Below are 19,632 nucleotides of genomic sequence, written 5' to 3' on the forward strand. Positions count from 1 at the left end.
GAACCAATTGTATTACCCACATATTTCAAGAACCCATCTTCTGCAGCGGAAAAATCTCTGCACACTTTGGACATCAGGAGATGCCTCAAATTTTATATTGACAAAGCAAATTCCTTTCAGAAAACAGACCAGCTGCTCGTCTCTTTTGCTGGGCCAAGGAAAGGCTTAGCTCTGTCATGTCCTAACATTTCAAGATGGATAGTCTCTGCCATCTCTTTGTCATGAAAAGGCAGGAAAACCTTTGCACGACAGAGTTTACGATCATTTGGCACGAAAAATGGCAACGTCAACTGAATTGTTCGCAGGGGAGTATCGCTCCCGGACATTTGCAGAGAAGCAACATGGACAAATGCACACACGTTTACCAGGCATTACTGTCTGGACGCAGCGTGGAAACGGGACTCGGCAGTGGGGCAAGCAGCTCTACAGCACCTGTTCCATTAAGCTACATTTCTTTCTGTATGTTTACATATATACACATATTCAAGAGCCTAGTTGTGTTTTTTAATTCCTTTACTCTGACTGTTTATTCCATTAGATTTACTTTTATATGCATTGTTGATATTTTGTTTCATGTACCATGTCCCAGGGTGATAAGCACTGAGACACATACCTTTGCTTTTGTGTCAGTATAAGGCAATATGATATTCTAGTACTAAGGAAGCAGAGCCCTAGGAAAAGTTGTCTATCCTGGAAACGCTACATGGTATACTTACTGCTGTATATTCTGATACAAGCATGTGAATCTATGAAAGATTCAATACTGCAGAAAAACAAGTTACTTACCTTTACACTATGGTTTTCCAGTATTGATATCTTTCATAAATTCAGATGCGGCCAGCCCGCCCCCCCCCCCCCCCCCCCCCCCCCCCATTTTCTCAGATAGACCACTTTTATCTCTGGATATATCCTCAGCTCACACTATGGGCTGGAAATTTGAGGTATGGTGGCTCTGCTGGGGATTGTAATTTCAGGGCTGGCAGCTGAGTGGTTGGTATTTAGACCACATAATAATGATGATAAGCTACCAAACTCTATACTTCCCTATTGGTTTTCTATATCGTTTTTTCTTTTTCTGCTATGGTTAATTTTTTACCTTGAGACTCCCACCATGACGACGGGGAAGATACAAGCTTGTGAATCTATGAAAGATATCAATACTGGAGAACCATAGTGTACAGGTAAGTAACTAGTTTTTCTGATCATCTCCTAGGAACAAAAAATCCAAACCGTAAGCCTTATCTTTATTAATATTATCTACATAAATGTTTCCAGAACATGCAAAATCATGTATCAGTGACAGAACTATATAATCAATAATATCAGTTACATATGGGGGGCAAAATCCTTGCCTCGGTGACCTTAATATGAGTTATAATCTTTGACGCAATAGCTAGACATTGTTTTATCTATGTTAAGACCTGATTCTCAAATTATGCCTGTGCAAAGCTGTCCCGCAACCATAGAATCTAGCTCCGCAAAAGGTTCATAATAAAATGTTTTAAATGTGGATTCTGATGATCATTCAGCTACCTTCCTAATGTCTTTCGTCCTAGAGCCTAAAGCAAAAGCCTTCAAAACCATACCACCTCCTAGCACCTCGTTTGGAATGAGGCCCAAACACAGACTTGTCTTGTTCGAATAACATCCAATACAACCATCTGGCCAATGTTGCGGCTGAAACTGGTTTCAGTGGAGCAATCCACAATTGATTCCCCTACATCCTGTCTGAACTCTTTCTAGTAGCATCCTCATACTCTTTCACAATTTTCACAACACATAATTTATAATTATTTGAAAATGCAGGGGTAAGCAATCCACTTAAATACGACTTAGACTCTTGGGCACATGGGAAATAATTCCATTCAGAGAGAATTATTTACCTGTAATGTGCAAAGAATGCACATCCGATACTCTCCTGCACAATATCACACACAACAAAATTGTCAATTTAGCTGACAACTGTATTCTTGATAAATCAGAATTATGTGGCCGTCTTTCCAAGAAACGCAACTCTACATCCCACAACTTGGATTAACTCAGAAGGGGAGGATTGGAAAACCTAATCCCTTTTAGAAGTTTACAAACCAGAGGATATTCCCCCCCGCTGGTTTACCATCTATGTCCAGCTTAAATAACAGAACGAAAGTTTGTTGCTGATTTATAGGCCAGACGTTATTTCTTCCAAAAATTCACTATCGGGGACAATTCAGTCTCCACGGGGTCCACCCCCGTTCCACAACCAGATACTATAGATTCCAGGCCAAATTATATCTCTTGCCAGTACTGTCTGCATATGGTTATGATAGCAGAATGTTTCTAGAAGTCTGTTCTCAAAGTCAACTCCAGAACCCCCCCACCCCTCTCCCACCCTGCCAGTCCATCAGAAGATCTGGCAGAACAGGAAGATCCTATGGAAGATCGATCCAGAGCCCCTGGACATCTGGAAATTATTGTTATTCATTATTATTTGAGCTTGTATCACACAACAAATCATCCCCAGGGCCTTGGTGGCGCACTGCCGGTGACTCATGACAGTATGAAAGTTAGAACATCCATATTATAAGCTGTTTCTTAAACTGCACCAGGGTTGTGCAGGCTCGGATCTCGTCTGGTAGTCTGTTCAAGTGGAAGGGGGCAAAATGAGAGAATGCACGCCCACCCATTATAATTTTGTAGATTTGACAGGGACAGAGCAGTTTCCGATTACTCAATCTAATTTGGCGTACGGGGACATAAGGAATTAGCTTCTTCCTTAAATACGCCCGGCCCCATCCCTTGCAGTGCTTTAAACACTATTGTCAAGAGCTTAAAAACTGCTCTCTTCCTAATGGGCAGCCAGTGCAATTGTCGCAAGAGAGGTAATGAAGGGGTGTTGGTTTGTTGAGAGCCAGGTGCGCTGCTGTCTTTTGAACTACTTGCAGCCTTGATGATAGATCCTCCCTCATTCCAACTAGTAGTGAATTACTGTAATCCAGTCTACTGACTAACAGTGCCTGAATTAGGGTCTTTCTGGCCTCAAGGGGGATCCACGGAAAAATCTTTGTCAACATCCGCATTATTCCAAAGCATGTGTCAGAGGCCCTCTTCACATAATTCTCCAAAGAGAATTGTCAGTCATAATTCCCATGTTCCTTGCCTGCTTGGACTAGGTGCTTCACCAAGTTCCAAAGGCCACCAGTCCACAGACCATAATTCCTCAGCCCTCCCAAACAACAGAATCTGTTTTTATTGGCGTTTAGCTGAAGGAAGTTCTTACTCGTCCATATGGCTATTTTCAACAAACCGGACTTAAACTTATCTCTGGTTGCCGCAGGATCCGTCTCAATGGGAATTATCACCTGAGTATCATCCGCATACGAGATAGTCTCAAAACTGGTAGAACTAATAATGGCAACCAGAGGAGCCACATATAGGTTGAAGAAGATGGGACTTAAAATAGACCCCTGGGGAACCCCCTGTCCAATTCCATGCCCTGTGACATAAATGTATCCAAGTGGACACATTGTGTTCTGTTGGTCAGAACGCTTTGTAGTCCGGCTAAGGCCATTTCTCTGACACCAATCTCTCGTAGCATGTCCAGCAAGATGCTATGAGAAAATGTGGTGAAGGCCGCCGACAGATCAAGAAGCTCTAACATTGTAGGGATCCCCTTATCCAATGACATCCTTATTGTGTCTTCATAAAGGAGTCACTAGAACTATGTCCACCCCCTGCCTCATTACCTGCTATGCACCTTCTGAATCATCAGAAAGGCATAGTGCAGAAGTCACTGTCTGTTCTGAAGGAACACGCCCGTTGTTGGAGGTGCTGGATCCTGCCTCAAGTGAAGAACATCTCTAGTTGATGACAAAAAGGCTTATCTTGCAAGGTCACCAAAGCTGATTCAGAATTTGAAAAATGCCTGGTTGAAGACTTCAATCTCTGTTGTTTGTCAAATGTCTGGAGTTCTACTCCGTAGTCATATTCCTCTGGGCCGGAATGTATTCTGTAATCACTGAAATGTGATGCTGGAGACAATGCTAAAATTCCTTGCTATCTCTGCCAATATCCGAGATCTTGTTCACCCTTTCCATCAGCCATTTGTTGATGTACCCAACTGTGGGGATATTGTCCATCTGCCTAAGAATGCAACAGCTGGCTTTATGGGGAGGCAAACCCCTGATGGCAAGGGTTAATCCCCAGAAGCAGCAAACATTTTATATGAAGGGATAACTCTTCTCCTGACCATCGCCTCCCATGGAAAGTGGGCTGTAACAAGCTCCCCATCAACTGGCATCTGACTGTTGATACCTCAGGTCTGTCCCTGAAAATGGTCCGACCTTTCCAAGTGGGTCAGCTACCAAGATATTTCGTATTTGCCTCCAGCAACAACATCATTCTGAGTTGCAAATGCTGAATCTTCAGATGTTGCAGAGTTTGATAATGGAGCTGCCCAGAAAAATTGCCTGAATTGAGGAAGCCAACAGCCCCACAGTCCTGGCCAGAAGTCTCAATCATACAGGCTAACTAAACAATGCTGCTCTCAATTCCTTCTTGATATTCCGGATCTTCAGCGAAGGATGATGTAGTTGGGCCTATAAAAAAATCTTACAGAAAACCTAAGAATTCTACTGTCTGGTATGGAATCAAAACTGATTTTGGAGCGTTGATGATGAACCCCAATTTCTGGAATAACTGAATCGTTCAACTGAGATGCAGTTGCACCATGGACGGGGTCTTACGCCAAGATAAATATGTTATCTAGGTATATGATGAGACAAACCGCTTGGTCCTGAGGGCCTCAGCCACTGGTTTCATCACCTTGGTGAAACACCAAGTAGCTAAAGACGGCCAGAAAGAAAAGACTTGGTACCCCACCCATGGTCTTTCCACTGCAACTGTAGAAACCTTTGGTGAGGCACAAATAACGCAATTGCTAAATAAGCATCTTTTAGATCCAAACGAACCATCCAATCCCCTTGTTGGATTAGAACGTTAAAAAAATGATTCCCTTCCACCTTGAAATGTTTGTACAGAATTCAGGCATTGCAGTCCCTCAAGTTTAACACTAGCTTGGCACCACCCTCTTTCTTCTGTACCAGAAAAACATTGCTGTAAAACATGGAGGGATGAGAAGTTGTCTCGCAAATTGCATTTTTGCATAACAGACTTCACATCTCTTCATCCAAAAAAATTTAATCTGTAAGGGAAAAAGACAGAGGTCTGGTGTCCACCTGTTGGACTGGAGTACCTCAGAATCCACCTTGAAGCCCTGAATTGTCTCTAGAAGCCACATATGCTGTGTAAAGGACTGACACTTGTGTAAAAAATTACGCACCGTTCCCTCCAACACCACCTCGGACTTGGAAACGCTAAATACCTGCGAAACTGGCTTCTAAGCCTCATGAGGCTTGATCTCTGCAACGGCCTCTGGGATATCGTCCACAGCCTCCACGGATTCTAGACGGGAAAAATGTTGCGCTTCTCCTTCCATCGTTACAGTTCCCTCTTCTCCTTTGCAAGAACTTTTGTACTTGGAGCAGCAGGCTGAATGTCAGTTATATTGACAGGCCCTGGCAAAAAGTGGTGGTTTAAAAACCTTTTTCAGCGACATCTGTGCCTCGTCTAGGGCAGTGAAAATGGTGACAAACTTGCTCAGGTCAATGACAAAAGGATTGACAAAGAGCAATCCCTTAGCCACTGGTCCTGCCTCTGAAGAGACTACAGCTGTCAACTTTGAGTCAATGCATTAAATATTTAATCAACATCTTTCTGTCGATACCTCACAGTTAACATTTCTTAGCTGATAAGTAGATTTCAGAGACCAGCTCACTAGAATATCCGGGTTTATGGGGGATAGACTCTTTTGCCTGGAAGGCCATTTCTAGAATTTTGGTGAGAGGGCCATATCATATCAAGCAGTTTGTCTTGCTGAGAATGCAAAGACGTGTCCAAATCTTTCTTTGGGTCGCTTCAAACTTTTTTATGAAAGTCATCATCCACGAATCAACCTCTGGGGTATCTGCCACCTTGTTTGAGAGTACTGACACGGAACATTCAACCCTAAAGCGGTTACATACATAATTTTCAGAGCCTTTACGTAGCTTTAATTGAAGATAGTCGGCTACTTTACGGTTTTGAGACCAATTTGATTATTTAGTATAAATGATCTCATCTGGGTCAAAAGTTAGGAATGTTGCCTCCGCAGTCTGCTTCATGGCCTTGACTGAAGACTTGCGCTTCCTTTTGCCTTTCCCTGAGAAAAGAGGTTCTTGAGAGGAGTGAGAATGAGTGGAAGCATTATCAGAGTTATCCGTATGAGAAGGGCATTTAGTTCCAGATTTTGGTGCTAAGGCGCTATAGCAATGATCCGCAGGCTCATGACAGTTTATCCAAGGCATCCAAATGCACCCACTTGCCAGATTTGATCAAGGCTACCGGAGGCCCAAAATGTGAGTCATTATTCGACGACCCATCATTGTCTGTCATCTGCCATTGTTTCTGATGCTGCCCATAGTGCTGTAAATGGTCCAAAAATAGACGGAGGGTCTTTGGAAAAGTCTTTTCAACTGAGTGCTGGACCGAGTTGTCCAGAGCCTGAACCAAATTCTTAACAAAATAATTTTCATGGTAATCTCCATAATACTTCTGGTACTTGTCCAGGTCAAAAGGCAGTGACCCCTCCATTGTCAGTCTACCAAATTCAACCCTGAAGGCTAATTGGGAGGAGCAGCAACAAGCTAAGGTCTATGCAGCACCCTAATAATAATGGTGGAGAGAGAGAGAAAGAGACCTTCACTCTTAAACAAGGTCCCAAAATTTGAATTATTACAACCCCATAGATGAACTCAAGGGTGTTACTGGTATGAATTTACAGGGAATATAAATAACTAAATTTGATTATTTTGCTTCAGGAAATCTTCAGGTTCTGTCCACCTGTGTTCTACTTGCCCTGAGCTTGGCGTGAACACTCCACGTCTCTGGGAGCGAAGCCACGATCCGCCGATGTGCTGTCCGGACCCCACGTTGGGAATAAAGAGTACTGCGCTCACAGCCTAGACGGAGATGCACTCCACGCTGCAATATGGATCGCGGTTGTGCGATCGGAACAGAGATAACATGAGGGCTTGTTGCCCACCGAAAGAAAACAGTAAAATAACAATGAAATTACTATAAACCAGATCCCCGGCAAGATGCTGCTGACTGGGTTCATACAGTGAAACCACTGAAACAGACGTCCCGCGCTGAAGATTGCCCATACTTAAGCCAAAACCACATCCTGTAAATCTAACAAATACACCATAATGCTTATGCTATAGGAAGATAATAACAAACCAATATGATCACACTTATCTGCATAGCAGCAAAGAATGAGGCAGAGAGAGGGTGCTAGCCATATTTGAAGGGCATTCTATTTGGGTATTTGTGAACTGTTCATTTGAATTGTGTGAAATGTAGTCTTTAGTTAAAATTTTGCAATGAAGGTTTTTAGTAAAGAAAGAGAAGCATAATTGGTGCCTCCGGTCCTAACAAAGATTGGGTTTTGAGCGGGATGTTACCTTTTTTCTCAAGGTCTCTTGCTGCCGCCTCATGGGTGCATATACATTTTGTATTGTTAGGTTGTGTTTGCACCATACTCCCTGAATTCCTACATAGCATCTATTATGGTGGTTCCATAAGGGTCGGTCCACTTTTTGACAATCTGAAAGAGGAGATTTTTTTAGGTGAGTATTGCTACTTCCAAAGACCAGGGGGAGGAGCCAGGTGTGTTTCCTGGAGCAACACTAAATCCGTTGGTCTATCCTTTTAAGGTGGGGCCTTTTTTCTACCCAAACCTGATTCCGTGTCTCAAGGCAAAATGTTTTATTCTGGTTTATCACTTTTAACTTAGCAGGGCTGAGTAACATATAATTAAAATGCAGTGCATGGAGCTTTTGCTTAACTTGGACATATGTTTTCCTTTGGAATTGTACAAGTTTAGTATAATCTAGGAAGACAAGTGTCTGCCTCGATTCAAAGGGTTGTTACCCCTTTGATCTGATTTCTTGCAAGATCATTTCTCTGAGATTTAAGAAACAGACAATTATTCGCCTGGGGTTACCACAGGCGGCATTTCTGTGGGCAGTGCTCTCTTACAAAACAGGGAGCAAAGTCTTCCTCCGGAATGATCTTGGTTAGGCAATTTCATAGAAATGTCAGTGTTTTTCCCTCCTCTGTCCTTTCAGGGCACCCAACATCACACAAGTTGTTTCGTCTGGAACGGCCTTCAACATCTTGGACATGTATTGATAACTCTTTTTAAAAGATGCAAGCAACTGGGTCACATTGGTCTTAAGTTCCATCACCGCACCTTCCATTTCAGAGATGCATTGTTTGGCTTCCAAGACTCTCTCCACCACATTACGTTGAACCTCCCTGAGTAGAGGCACTTCCGATGGATACTTTTAACCACTGACTCCTCACCCGAGAATATCCCCAGGTGCCAGACTAAACCTGGATTTTTTTGTAGTAGTGCCCTGGCACACCACTAGGTGGCCTTGTGTGGATCCATGCTGACTCCAAAGCACCCCACAAGTGACAGTGTGGCATCATAACCTTTCTTTATGTGACCTCTGATGCTGACCCGGAGCTTGCTTCCAGCTTTATTTTCCTAGGACTCAAACTTTTTCACAGTGTGCTAGGGAACTATTGTCTCCATTAAAATCTACAGAAATCAAGCTGTACCGCAGCTGCAGAAAGAAGACGTAATGGACTTGTACAGGGTGTGCCTGTGCTCTGGACATGGCTGGAAGTTGTGTGAAAAGTGCTCTCTTGTGCACAGGAAGTCTGTTCAAGACTGGGAGGTGAAATAGTATGTCGTCAACACATGAAGTTGCTTCTGTTCCACTTCCAGCTTGAAATCCTCAGATAAGTCGAAGTTCAAGTTGAAATGCAAGCATTAAAAAGTGAGGAGGGATTCAACTCCATCCTGACACTCTGACTCAGAAGAGAAGTAGCTAGTGCATCAAGATGTCAATCATTTTTACTTAATTGAGGTCACTGGACACTCAGTTGATCATGACATGCCCTGATATTTGCTGTCAATCATTGACCCCACAGGAGATCGAGGCCCCAGGAGGCTCAACACATTTTCAGTGTTCTTCCAGCACCCTCTGGCATGTCTTTACGCCCTATGGAATGGCAGGGGCGTCCAGTCAGGTTACCACCAGTGGGCCCTCATTGTTGCGGTCTGTTCTCTCTGTGTCTATTACAGAGCCCATACGAACTTTGGTAGACTTCTACCCCAGTTCCCAGATCCAAATTGGGCCCTGCCACCCTGGTACCTGTGAATGATACAGTGCCGAAGTTGATGTCACATCCTAAACAGTCATCGGCTGGAACTCTGCTAATGTCATCATATTAGATTACAAAAGCATACCCTGTTGTCATGCACCCTGACTCTAGCATTGTGCCTCTAATGCATCATAGCTATCAGCAGAGGCTACATTTGCTTTTTCGATCTTTTTCTGACTGTGGGCCAGAGCAGAATACTCCAAGATATTGATGATCACAGTGAGGAGGAGGATAGTGTATTACCGCCTCATTACAGTGAGGATGCCTCATACCTGGATTTACAAAATGTCAGTGGCTTGATAACCTCTTAGATATAGTGCTTGATTTGCCATATGGGCCACTAATGGAAGAAAGTTCCTCGTTTGCAGTGGTTGTTCAGAGGGCAACCAAAGTACTAGAATTACAGCTGTCCTCCATTGAGACTAAAATGGAAATGTTTTGATGGAAATCCTGCAAACTGGCCTGTGAATATCAGAGCACTTGTTCCCATTTATTGATCCTTTCTTAGATACTCTGATGGCTACCTGGTCTTTCTTGCCTGAGAACAGGCTTCAGTCTTCATTAGACCAGTGCCTAATGACCCAAATTTTCATACAAGGAACCCCACTTTAGAGTACCTATTTTTACAGGCCTCTTACAGGAATGTGAACCCTGCATCTTTTCCGATTAATCTTCTATATAGAAAATCCAAACGGATTGATGACTTTAGCAAATGTATATTTTCCTCTGCCAGCTTTCCAGTGTGATCTATATTGCTGTCTGTCTTTTGGGCCGATACACTCATTTTTTTTGGTAGGCAGTCACAGAGATCTTGACAGCAGTCCTGTACGATTGATCTAAGGGCTTCTGTAAAAGATGATACATGATGGGCAGGATGCAGCCAAGTATGTTATCTGCGCCTGTTTGGATACCAAGGATTTCATTGGCATGGCTGTTGGTAGCAATGTTGTCCTTCAGGGATTTGCCTTGCTGAAGTGAACTGTTTTTCTCCGGCAATGTACAGGCTTCGCTGATGGACTTGTCCGTTGACAGATTTTGCTCCTTCAAGAGAAAGCAGACTCTACTTTGAAACATTTTAATAATAGCAGAGCTACAGTGCACTCCTCAGGGCTCTTCGCCCTGCCAAACAAGTTCTGTAATCTCTTATTGAAATTTAGGGGCTATTCCAGAGGACTGGCGTATAGGCAGAGACAACCAGGCTGCCTGCAGTCAGTGATGCTGCTACAAAAAACAAGGGAACCCAAAAGGTATAGTATAGGGACCTTGGGCAGTATCATGTTCTAGAAAACAATGGTCCCTATTTTCAGAGGAAGCATCACTTATATACAATAATCATACTCTAAATAGGTAGTATGTTTTTTGTGCAGCCGGACAAGAATTTATTTTGCAAATATATATAAAATTAAATTGTTAGAAACATTCAATGACAAGTGGGCACAGCCGTGACCCACGAAACAGTAAGACAACAAAACGAAGCACAGAATGGCCAAAGGGCAAAGTGAAATACGTCTGTACACTCCTATTTGAAAGTTTTAACAGACTAAGATCATTTTCCTATACACCATTGCACATTACAATATTGCATAGTCCTATTGCATATGGCGTTTTTTGGTGTCGACGACGTTTCGATGCCACCACTAGATACTGGGCATCATCTTCAGGACAACATAATATTTCATTGTTGTCTTTATGAATTTACAATTTCGCTATGCCTAAATCGCATTTTTGTACAATTACATGACACTGGGGAGAAATTGGGAAAGAAACAAAAAGGAACATGAATTGGAAAACATGAATACTGTTAGGCATGTAAAAATGTGACTGTTGGGAGTTTAAAATCGGTGAGATGTGTGGAACAACGAGTGGGGGAGGAAAGTTGGGCGTGACTGCCTTTTGTGCGTGGTCAAAGAGGTGAGACCACTCTTTGCCGATCAATCTATACAGAATACACTGTGATAAAGTGAAAGGGAGGACGTCGCAGTGATTGGTATTGTACGGCTGCTGAGAGACCACATCTGAGTTGGTCATGCATTAATTTAAATGTGGATGCAATCTAGTGTTGTGACGTGAAAACTTATGCGTAAGGCGCAGCAGTCAGTGTGTTTAAACAATGACAGGACCACAATCACAATCACCACTAGTTTGATCCCACATCCAACACTATGTGTACGTTGGATGTGGAATCACTCTACACCAACATTCCCCAGTTCGAGTCCCTTCGGGTCATTGAGAAAATCCTAGAGACATGTTGTCCTGAGGATGATGCCCAGTATCTTGTCAGGCATTGATGGCCAAACTACAGGAAAGAGGATATCCCCGGAAGCTGTTGAAGCACAATAGGAAAAGAGCAAGATGGACTCCTAGGGAGTATCTTCTAGAAAAAAAAACAAGACCAGCGACCCAAAGGATCGTATGTGTATCAACTTTTGGTCCCCACACTCATCAGCTCCTAAAAATCATCAGGAAGTGTCGGCATTTGGTCGAAGAAATCCTACCAGATGTGGGTGTACCCCTTTTTGCCTAAAAAAAAACCCAGAGTATTGGCCAGATAAAACATCCGCGCGTCCCCCAGCCAAAAGAGACACCCAAAGCACCATCTTTGGGGCCAGTCTCCGGACTATTCCCGGGTGTCCCGACCTACGCGTCTTCTCCCTGCCTTCAAGTCCAAGTGCAGGTAGGACACGGGGCGGCTTTGTTGCTATTCATGCACCCTGACGTGCACTTATGGGGCTCAGTGGAACTGACTAGTCCTGACCGCTACCAACCCTTGTTTTTCAGAATATTCACATTGTGTGAAGTTCATCTCCATTCCTGCAGCTCCTGCGCGCTCTTTGCAGGTAAATCTTAAAACTTTTCCTTTCTCAGTCAGAGAGGCCACTTATGTTACCGCATCACTATTATGACACCACTCCCCATGTTTTACAGTGAAGGATTCACCCAGTCCACGTCCTGAGGAGAACCTCTCAATCCTCTACGGTTCGAAACGCGTTGACCCCAGCCTGTGACAAGGAAGAAGGGTGCAGCCAGGGAATAATTAATACCACTGTCGTTGGCCCTAGCTGTCAATCCTTAAAACACCTAATCACAGGTTTTGTGAGACAGGCAGGCAGTCTCATTGTATTCTGGTTTCCGCCTGTCCATTGGTATATAATCTAAAGGACTGGTTCTTTTTGTGAAATGCTTTTTATGTTCCAATGTGTTTTGTATGCAATAATTTGCTTGTTGGTGTCTTGAACTTTGAGTATCTACTGTGAACATTTTCTACACTTGTATATATTGCGCACATAATTGTCTGTTGTTGATTCAACTGTTTTGACAAACATGCCCTTGAAGACATACGGATAAATCAATGAAACTAAATTAAAAATGAAAATAACATTTTTTGTAAAACAAATTTGTGGTCCACGCAGTACAAACTGGCTGAGTGTGTTTTAACTAATTACAAAACAAACCTGATTAGCCACTTTTTTCTGTTTAGCGATTGTTGAGGTCCAGGCTGGTCAGTGACAGGACCCAATACCTTCTTTTGTTGACAGTATCTAGTGGTGGCATCGAAACGTCGTCGACACCAAAAAACGCCATATGCCATATGACTATGCAATATTGTAATGTGCAATGGTGTATAACAAAATGATCTTAGTCTGTACACTCCTATTTGAAAGTTTTAACAGACGTATTTCACTTTGCCCTTTGGCCATTCTGTGCTTCGTTTTGTTGTCTCACTGTTTCATGGGTCACGACTGTGCCCACTTGTCATTGAATGTTTCTAACAATTTAATTTTATATATATTTGCAAAATAAATTCTTGTCTGGCTGGACAAAAGACATACTACCTATTTAGAGTATGATTATTGTATATAAGTGATGCTTCCTCTGAAAATAGGGACCATTGTTTTCTATACCATGCAGTCAGTGATGCAGCAGGCAGCTCAGTCCTTTTGATGCAACTGACCCGTATCTGGCAGTTAACTAGCAGGCCTGCAAGGGCACCAGTCTTCTAACTCCTCTTCACATTCTACAGCAGCCAACAAACTGCTCTAGTTTGCGATTGTTAGCATATGCTCAACTAGTGGGAGGCATGATTCAGCACTTGCTCCTTGGTTGATGATCTCAGAGGTGGCTGTAGAGCTGCTGTGATGACTGACCGATCAGCCCTTGTCCTGCAGCACACCACTCTCCTTTTACTACCAACGGCTGACCGTGTTGGTAGACACATCACTGCTAGGTTGGGAAAGGGGCAACAGCTGGGGGAGTTTGAGATTCGAGGACTCAGATCTCCAGCGGATGGGCTGCTACTCAGCAACCTACTCCAGCTATTGTCCATTCATCTAGTCCTAAAGGCCTTCTTACCATCTATCCACGGGAGGCTGGTACAGTTTCTCACAGACAATACCACAGCCATTTGGCACTGCCAAAGGCAGAGAGGGGTCACGAGCCCTTTGCCAGGAGACTTTGCACCTCTGGAGAAGGCTGGAGTATTGGGGCATATTTGTGGTGGCCAACTGCTTGGCAGGATCCCTAAATGCTAGAGCAGAAGAGCTGAGCCTATATCATCTAGCGCATCATGAGGGAATTCTGAGGTGGTGTATGGTATCTTCTACCTGTAGGAGGAACGCTGGCTAGATCTTTTCGACACTGTAGAGAGTGCAGTGTCAACAGTCAGTCACTTTGTAGTTTATCTAGAATACTTAGCAGGAGACTGTTTCTCACAAAGGGCTCCTGTCCATCTTCCTACCACTACCTCTTCAGCTCAGAGTTCTGAAGAACAAGAAAGACAGGGACTAAGTCATCCTGGTGGCTTCAAATTGGGCCAGGAGAATGTAGTAACAGAGCTCCTAAGCATGAGCATTTGTCCTCGGATGACGCTACCACTTCAGGAGGATCCTCTGTCCCAGCATCAGAGCAAAGTCCTCCTTCTAATTCTATACAACTTACTCCTTGGTGCATGGCGATACAGCAGGAACAGTTGATTACTTTCAATCTGCAACCTGAGGTAGTAGATGTCCTTCTTGCCACCAGATGCCTTTACATAAAATCCATCTATGCTGAACGCTGGGACAAGATGGTGCCTGGGACATTGATCCCTTACAAGCGAGGCTATTGGGCATACTTTTGTTTGTTTTTGCCTTTGCCCAGCACGAAATTGAAGTAGGCACCTGTAAAAAGTTATTTGTCTGTCCTTTCAACCTTTCTACAATGCTTGGTCAACGATCCTTGTCTAATTTCCCTTTTATGATAAGATTTATTAAAGGATTGATGCATAAGTCGTTCACCCTCCTTCCCCCCAAGCATTTGTGATGCCACAGTGGGACCTTAATTTGGTCTTGACATACCTATGTGTATGTCTTTTCAGACTATTTATATCTGCTTTCTGCGTCACCTGACCTTGAATGCTTTTTTCCTCAATGCGGTTACCCCAGCTCTTTCAGTGATTGAACTGCAGGCATTTTATGTGCATCCACCCTACACCACATCTTCTCCAGACTGCTTGGTATTGAGGACTCTGACTGCCTTTTTACCTAAAGTCTATGAATCCTTTCCAGTTTGGTATCACCAATCTTCCATTGCTTCTTGTTCGCCCTCATTCCTTGCAAGAAGAGCTAAGGGTCTGTCAGTTGGACTCCAAAAGAGATTTAAGCTTTTACATAGTGGATGTAAAATTGGTGGACTTTCAACTTTGATTGGCGTTCTTCTGGTGCGAAGAAAGGGACAACTGCGCAGAAGAGGACTTTGTTGATGTGAACAGTCCTGTGAATTAAATTCTGCTACACAATATCTAAGAAGCAGCCCCAGGAAGGATTCAGGTCCCGTTCTACCAGACCACGGCTGCTACCACTGCATTGGCATGGAGGTGCTAGTCCTTGATGTCTGCAAGGTGGCAAATTTGGCGCTGGTGCATATTTTCACAAAACACTGCTGACTTGACATCTAGGTCTGGCAGGACAGACATTTTGCTCATAAGATTCTGCAAGACTCTGGTGTGAGCCCACTCCACAAACCCTCCCCTTTACAGATGACTGCTTTGGTATCTGTTATACAGTGGTGGATCTGTGGTTAGACGTAACCATCACTAGAGCACGTTACTTACCTTCTGTAATGCTCTTTCTGCTACTTGCTAGTTTCTCCATCTAATTAGAAATTCCTTACTGCCCCCCTGTCTTCCCTTTCTCTGGAGTGGTATCTTACTAGCACCTAAAAAGACCCCAAGTTAGTGATAAGTACACGGCTACCAGTAATTGTTCAGGCTTCCTGTCGGAGGGCGGAATAGGAAAAAACAAACTGAAGTTAGCTCGCAGGCGTGGCTCTTCCAAAAAAATAAAACTCTGCTCGGTCACTTCTGAAGAGGTATGAAGTGAGTGCAGAACTGCACGATACCTGTTGCTATGAAAAATGTAGGGATCCAGTCTGGTACCTGAAAGATGTTAAAAGGTAAGGAATTTGTGGTTATGTAGAGGATCCACCAGAAAGAGCATTACTGATGGCAAGTAACTTGTTTATTGGAACGTACTTCGCCGATTTAATTTGCTTGGTCAAGTTAAGGAGACACAAGAGGGGGGATGCTGCACCACTATTGGACCCGTTTGTGACTCCAGTTAAAGCGAATTAATACTTTTGCAGCAGAGTGTTGTCTCAGGCCCCTGCGGGAGCAGTTTTAGATTCTCTGGTGGCAGATATTATGTTATGCCTTTTTTCCAATCCCACTAATCTCTAGAATTCTCCGCACAGTGAAAGAGGAACCTTGCAGGATCACCTTAGTGACCAAACGCTAGGGGCCAGGCGGTTCTCGTTCACAGGCCTTAATCTATTATATTCTCGCCACACTTAATAGCTAGACTGCTTCAGAATTCTGTCATCCTTCAACTTCACTGCAGTGAGATTGTTCAGGCAGCCAGAAAACTTTCCACTCACAACCTACAATTTTGAGAGAGAAAGCCTTCCATTTGGCTGAGTTACAATAATGTTGATTCTTTTCGTTATGCTCTTCCATCCTCTTCTCCTAACTGCTGTTGGCCAGAGCAGAACTCAAGTATCCATCGATAAGTCTTCATTACAGGATCTCATGAAAAGACCCTTTGAGCCTACAGTCTCTCCAGATTCTTTCTTAGACGATGGCTGTCCTCCTTGTTCTTACGTTAGCTAGGTGTGTGTGAGATCTTGGCCTTCTCTGTCAAAGAAACATTCACTGAATGCAAGGTTATTTTGAAGACTATACCACACTTTATACCTAAAGTTCTGCAATAATTTCATCTTCACTTACGTCCAAGGTTTTTTCCACACTCTTATGGCACAGCTGAAATATAACCCTACATTCTTTGTCATCAAGTGTTCTCTAAAATTCTCCATGGACACAACAAAAAGCTTCTAACAATAGGATTAACTGTTTGTTTTGCCACTGCCTCTAGCGGACAGCTAATGCCTAAACAAGGCAGTTCCTCCTGAATAACAGCTTGTATCATTGACAGCCTGACCATAGAGAAGGTGAGTGGGAGCCCATTCATACAAAGGCATGGCAGTTGTTACAGCATTCTTCGCTAACATGCCTCTTATTCGTTTTCCGGCGGCTTTTCACCTCATTGACCACAGTTTGTCACATAATGCGTTGGAGTGACTGCATATAGTCAATGGCCGAAGCAATGTTAAATGAGTGTTCTGTAAATGCTGCTGTTTAATCTTTGATTATCAAAGAATGACAGCTGGAAACAATTCAAGAACGTGATACAAAAGCTGAAAAACTGTAGTTACATATTTCTTACCTCACCCATCAGTGCATGGCAGCCTCTGTAACTTTCTTGACACATGGCCTCCATTATGAGATGTGAAAGACTGCCACATGGACTGTTTCTTTTTCTCCAAGTCTTAATCTTGAGATGTGCACCTAGGCTGGACAAAAACCTGTTCACTAGACACCTGGTCTGTTTAAGCCATTTCCTAATACAGATCTTTGTTTGGTCATTTAATTCTAATAGCTGTAACGGAGAGGCGCTGGAAGCAAGTAACAAAAGGTGGACATCTGCAGTAATAATGGTACTTGTTCTCTGCTGAGTGATGCCCTATGTGGGTGCTTCTGACAAGCTTCGGTTTGGACTGAAGCAAACGACTCCTTTGGACTTTGGTGGTAGTAACTTCTGCAATACATCAAAAAGATTCTCTTTGTATAAGGCTGACGTCATATTTTGAACTGCATAGCCCCAGTGAACAATATTGCCATAAGGGGTCTGAAAGTTGGTTATGGAGAGGAATTGTTTTCCGTTGTTCCAGTTTTCTTGCTGGTTGTTTCCGAATTAAAGGGCATTACTAAAGGACGCCATATGGTCTAGTACATCTAGTGTTACTGTAGAGTATTTTTTCCATAATCACATTTCGAGAATCTGGTTTTACTGATAGTAACCTAGAAAACACCACCCAAGGTAATTTTTGCTTTTTAATAGTTACTGTAAAGCGCTGAATGTTGCTGTAATTGTAATGCTTTGATGGCCTCTGATGTTAAATCAGTCCAGGTGTAGTTCCTACCTCTAAGCACTTTCCTATGATGGATGCTCCCGCTATAACCCATTCACCCTTCGTAAGTCACTAATATGCCATTGTGAATATAGGCAAAGACCTACACCTTCTCCCATTTTGTGAGCATTGCTTGGAGCTTCAGCTCGCTGTTAATTGCATGTTTCTGTGTAGTAGCCGACAGTTTTGCAGCTGAACTCTGATTAGTCTTAGGCCAAGGCTAGGGGCAACTATGGGCCCCAACATGATGTCATCCAACTTCCGTGAGAGGGGGCACAGAGCCTCGCTTTCTGAATGATCATGTGTTAGGACTGGGTTAACAAAGATCGTTGTGCATATATATGTCTCCAGAATCCATGTCCTCCCATAAATGACTATCAAGCACCCCTGGTCTTCATATTGCATCGTGATAGTCTTAAAAGCATGCCTATATGAGCCAGATTCAATTATACAGAGGGATCAGTTGCCTTATCGGGACTTTTTTGGTGCCAATGCACAGGTTCAGAAGGGGTCTTTTTGTCTGTTTGGCTTAAACTATGGCGCTTATGGTGAACATCTTCAGTCAGAAAATCCCCAAAATATTGAATGAGCTCTAGACACTACAGCTCAAAAACAGGAGGAGCCATGTAGACAATACAGCTCAAAAACATGAAAAGGCAAGCTCTGCTTTTCCAAATGCATGCTGCAACCAGTGCAATGGTAGCTAAGTAAGGTGTGAAACCCCTGCTGAGCTTGTGACCCCTCATGAAGTTTCTTTACATCCTGAGCTCCTTTTTCATGTAGCAACAGTGATTGTAGTTTACAAATGGTCTACAACTAACAATATGCATATACATTCCTTTGCAGACTTCTCTAGAGTGACCATGCAGAGCAGGAATAGGTCCGGGTCTGACAATTATACAGTTATTAGCCCATTCCTTTCTTGGTACCTCAAAGAACGTGGTAGTGTGACACCAAGCATCCCTCAATATATATTTCTTGTCTAATGTAGAAAGTCTTTACTCAGCCGAGCCAAGTTCAAGGAAAGGTTATAATGAAGAGAGGGAGAAGTGGGGAAAAAAGTAAAGAGCAATTGACACTAGAAATAAAAGAGTGCTATAAAAGGAAATTCTTTATAAGCTCTGGAAGACCACCATTACACTGATTTTATAGACCATAAAAGCGTAAACTTATACCCACTGATTTTTACAATTTTTGTAGACCAAGAAAACACTGTAAAAACTCCACCAGTATTTACAACAAATGGAAATAGAAAACAGGAAATCCCAACCACGTGGGTATTGTAGACCACTGTTGTGCTATAAAGGTACATTTTAAGGCCTTCTAACATTGCTTTTAAAGCGTAGAGTTTGATATGACCATTGTATAGCTAAAGGGGACTGGAGCATAATGAGTATCGGCAGCATGTACATTGTGTTAGCATCTGCCATCCCTTGTGACGCATGTAACACTGGCATTATTTTGTTTCTGTTCTGCAGTGAAGGAGTTCCTCGCCAAAGCCAAAGAAGATTTCCTGAAGAAATGGGAGATCCCAGCACAGGTAATACACACTTTAAACATTGCTTTCAAAGGCATTTGCTGGAGCCCTTCGGCAAAGCATTGCTCTGGTCTTCTCCTTCTCTATGTAATTCTTTTTAATGTTGCAGATTTGGTAGCAATAGGATTCTTGCAGAAAAGTATCCTGTCTAGAAGGCATATGTAGAGTTATGGTATTTGTTCAGACAATGTGATAAGAACCATTGGATTTTAGGGGAACAGAAGTTTAATCCCGTGCCTAAAACGATTTATATAGATTTTTGCAGTCTTTCAGTACAAATT

General features: G+C 43.0%; 1 protein-coding gene across 4 annotated transcripts in view; it reads left to right on the top strand.

The window, feature by feature from the left end:
- LOC147748392 (cAMP-dependent protein kinase catalytic subunit alpha) overlaps window positions 1–19,632 on the top strand; it is a 1,196,191-nt gene that overhangs the window by 523,904 nt on the left and 652,655 nt on the right. For all 4 annotated transcript variants that reach the window (XM_086961155.1, XM_086961164.1, XM_086961147.1 and 1 more), the window contains one exon: window positions 19,293–19,354. In XM_086961155.1, coding sequence (XP_086817281.1) covers window positions 19,293–19,354 — 62 coding nt within the window. The remainder of the gene's footprint in view (window positions 1–19,292; window positions 19,355–19,632) is intronic.

The sequence above is a fragment of the Lissotriton vulgaris genome, chromosome 1_1, assembly GCF_964263255.1.
Source record: "Lissotriton vulgaris chromosome 1_1, aLisVul1.2, whole genome shotgun sequence".
Taxonomy (NCBI): domain Eukaryota; kingdom Metazoa; phylum Chordata; class Amphibia; order Caudata; family Salamandridae; genus Lissotriton; species Lissotriton vulgaris.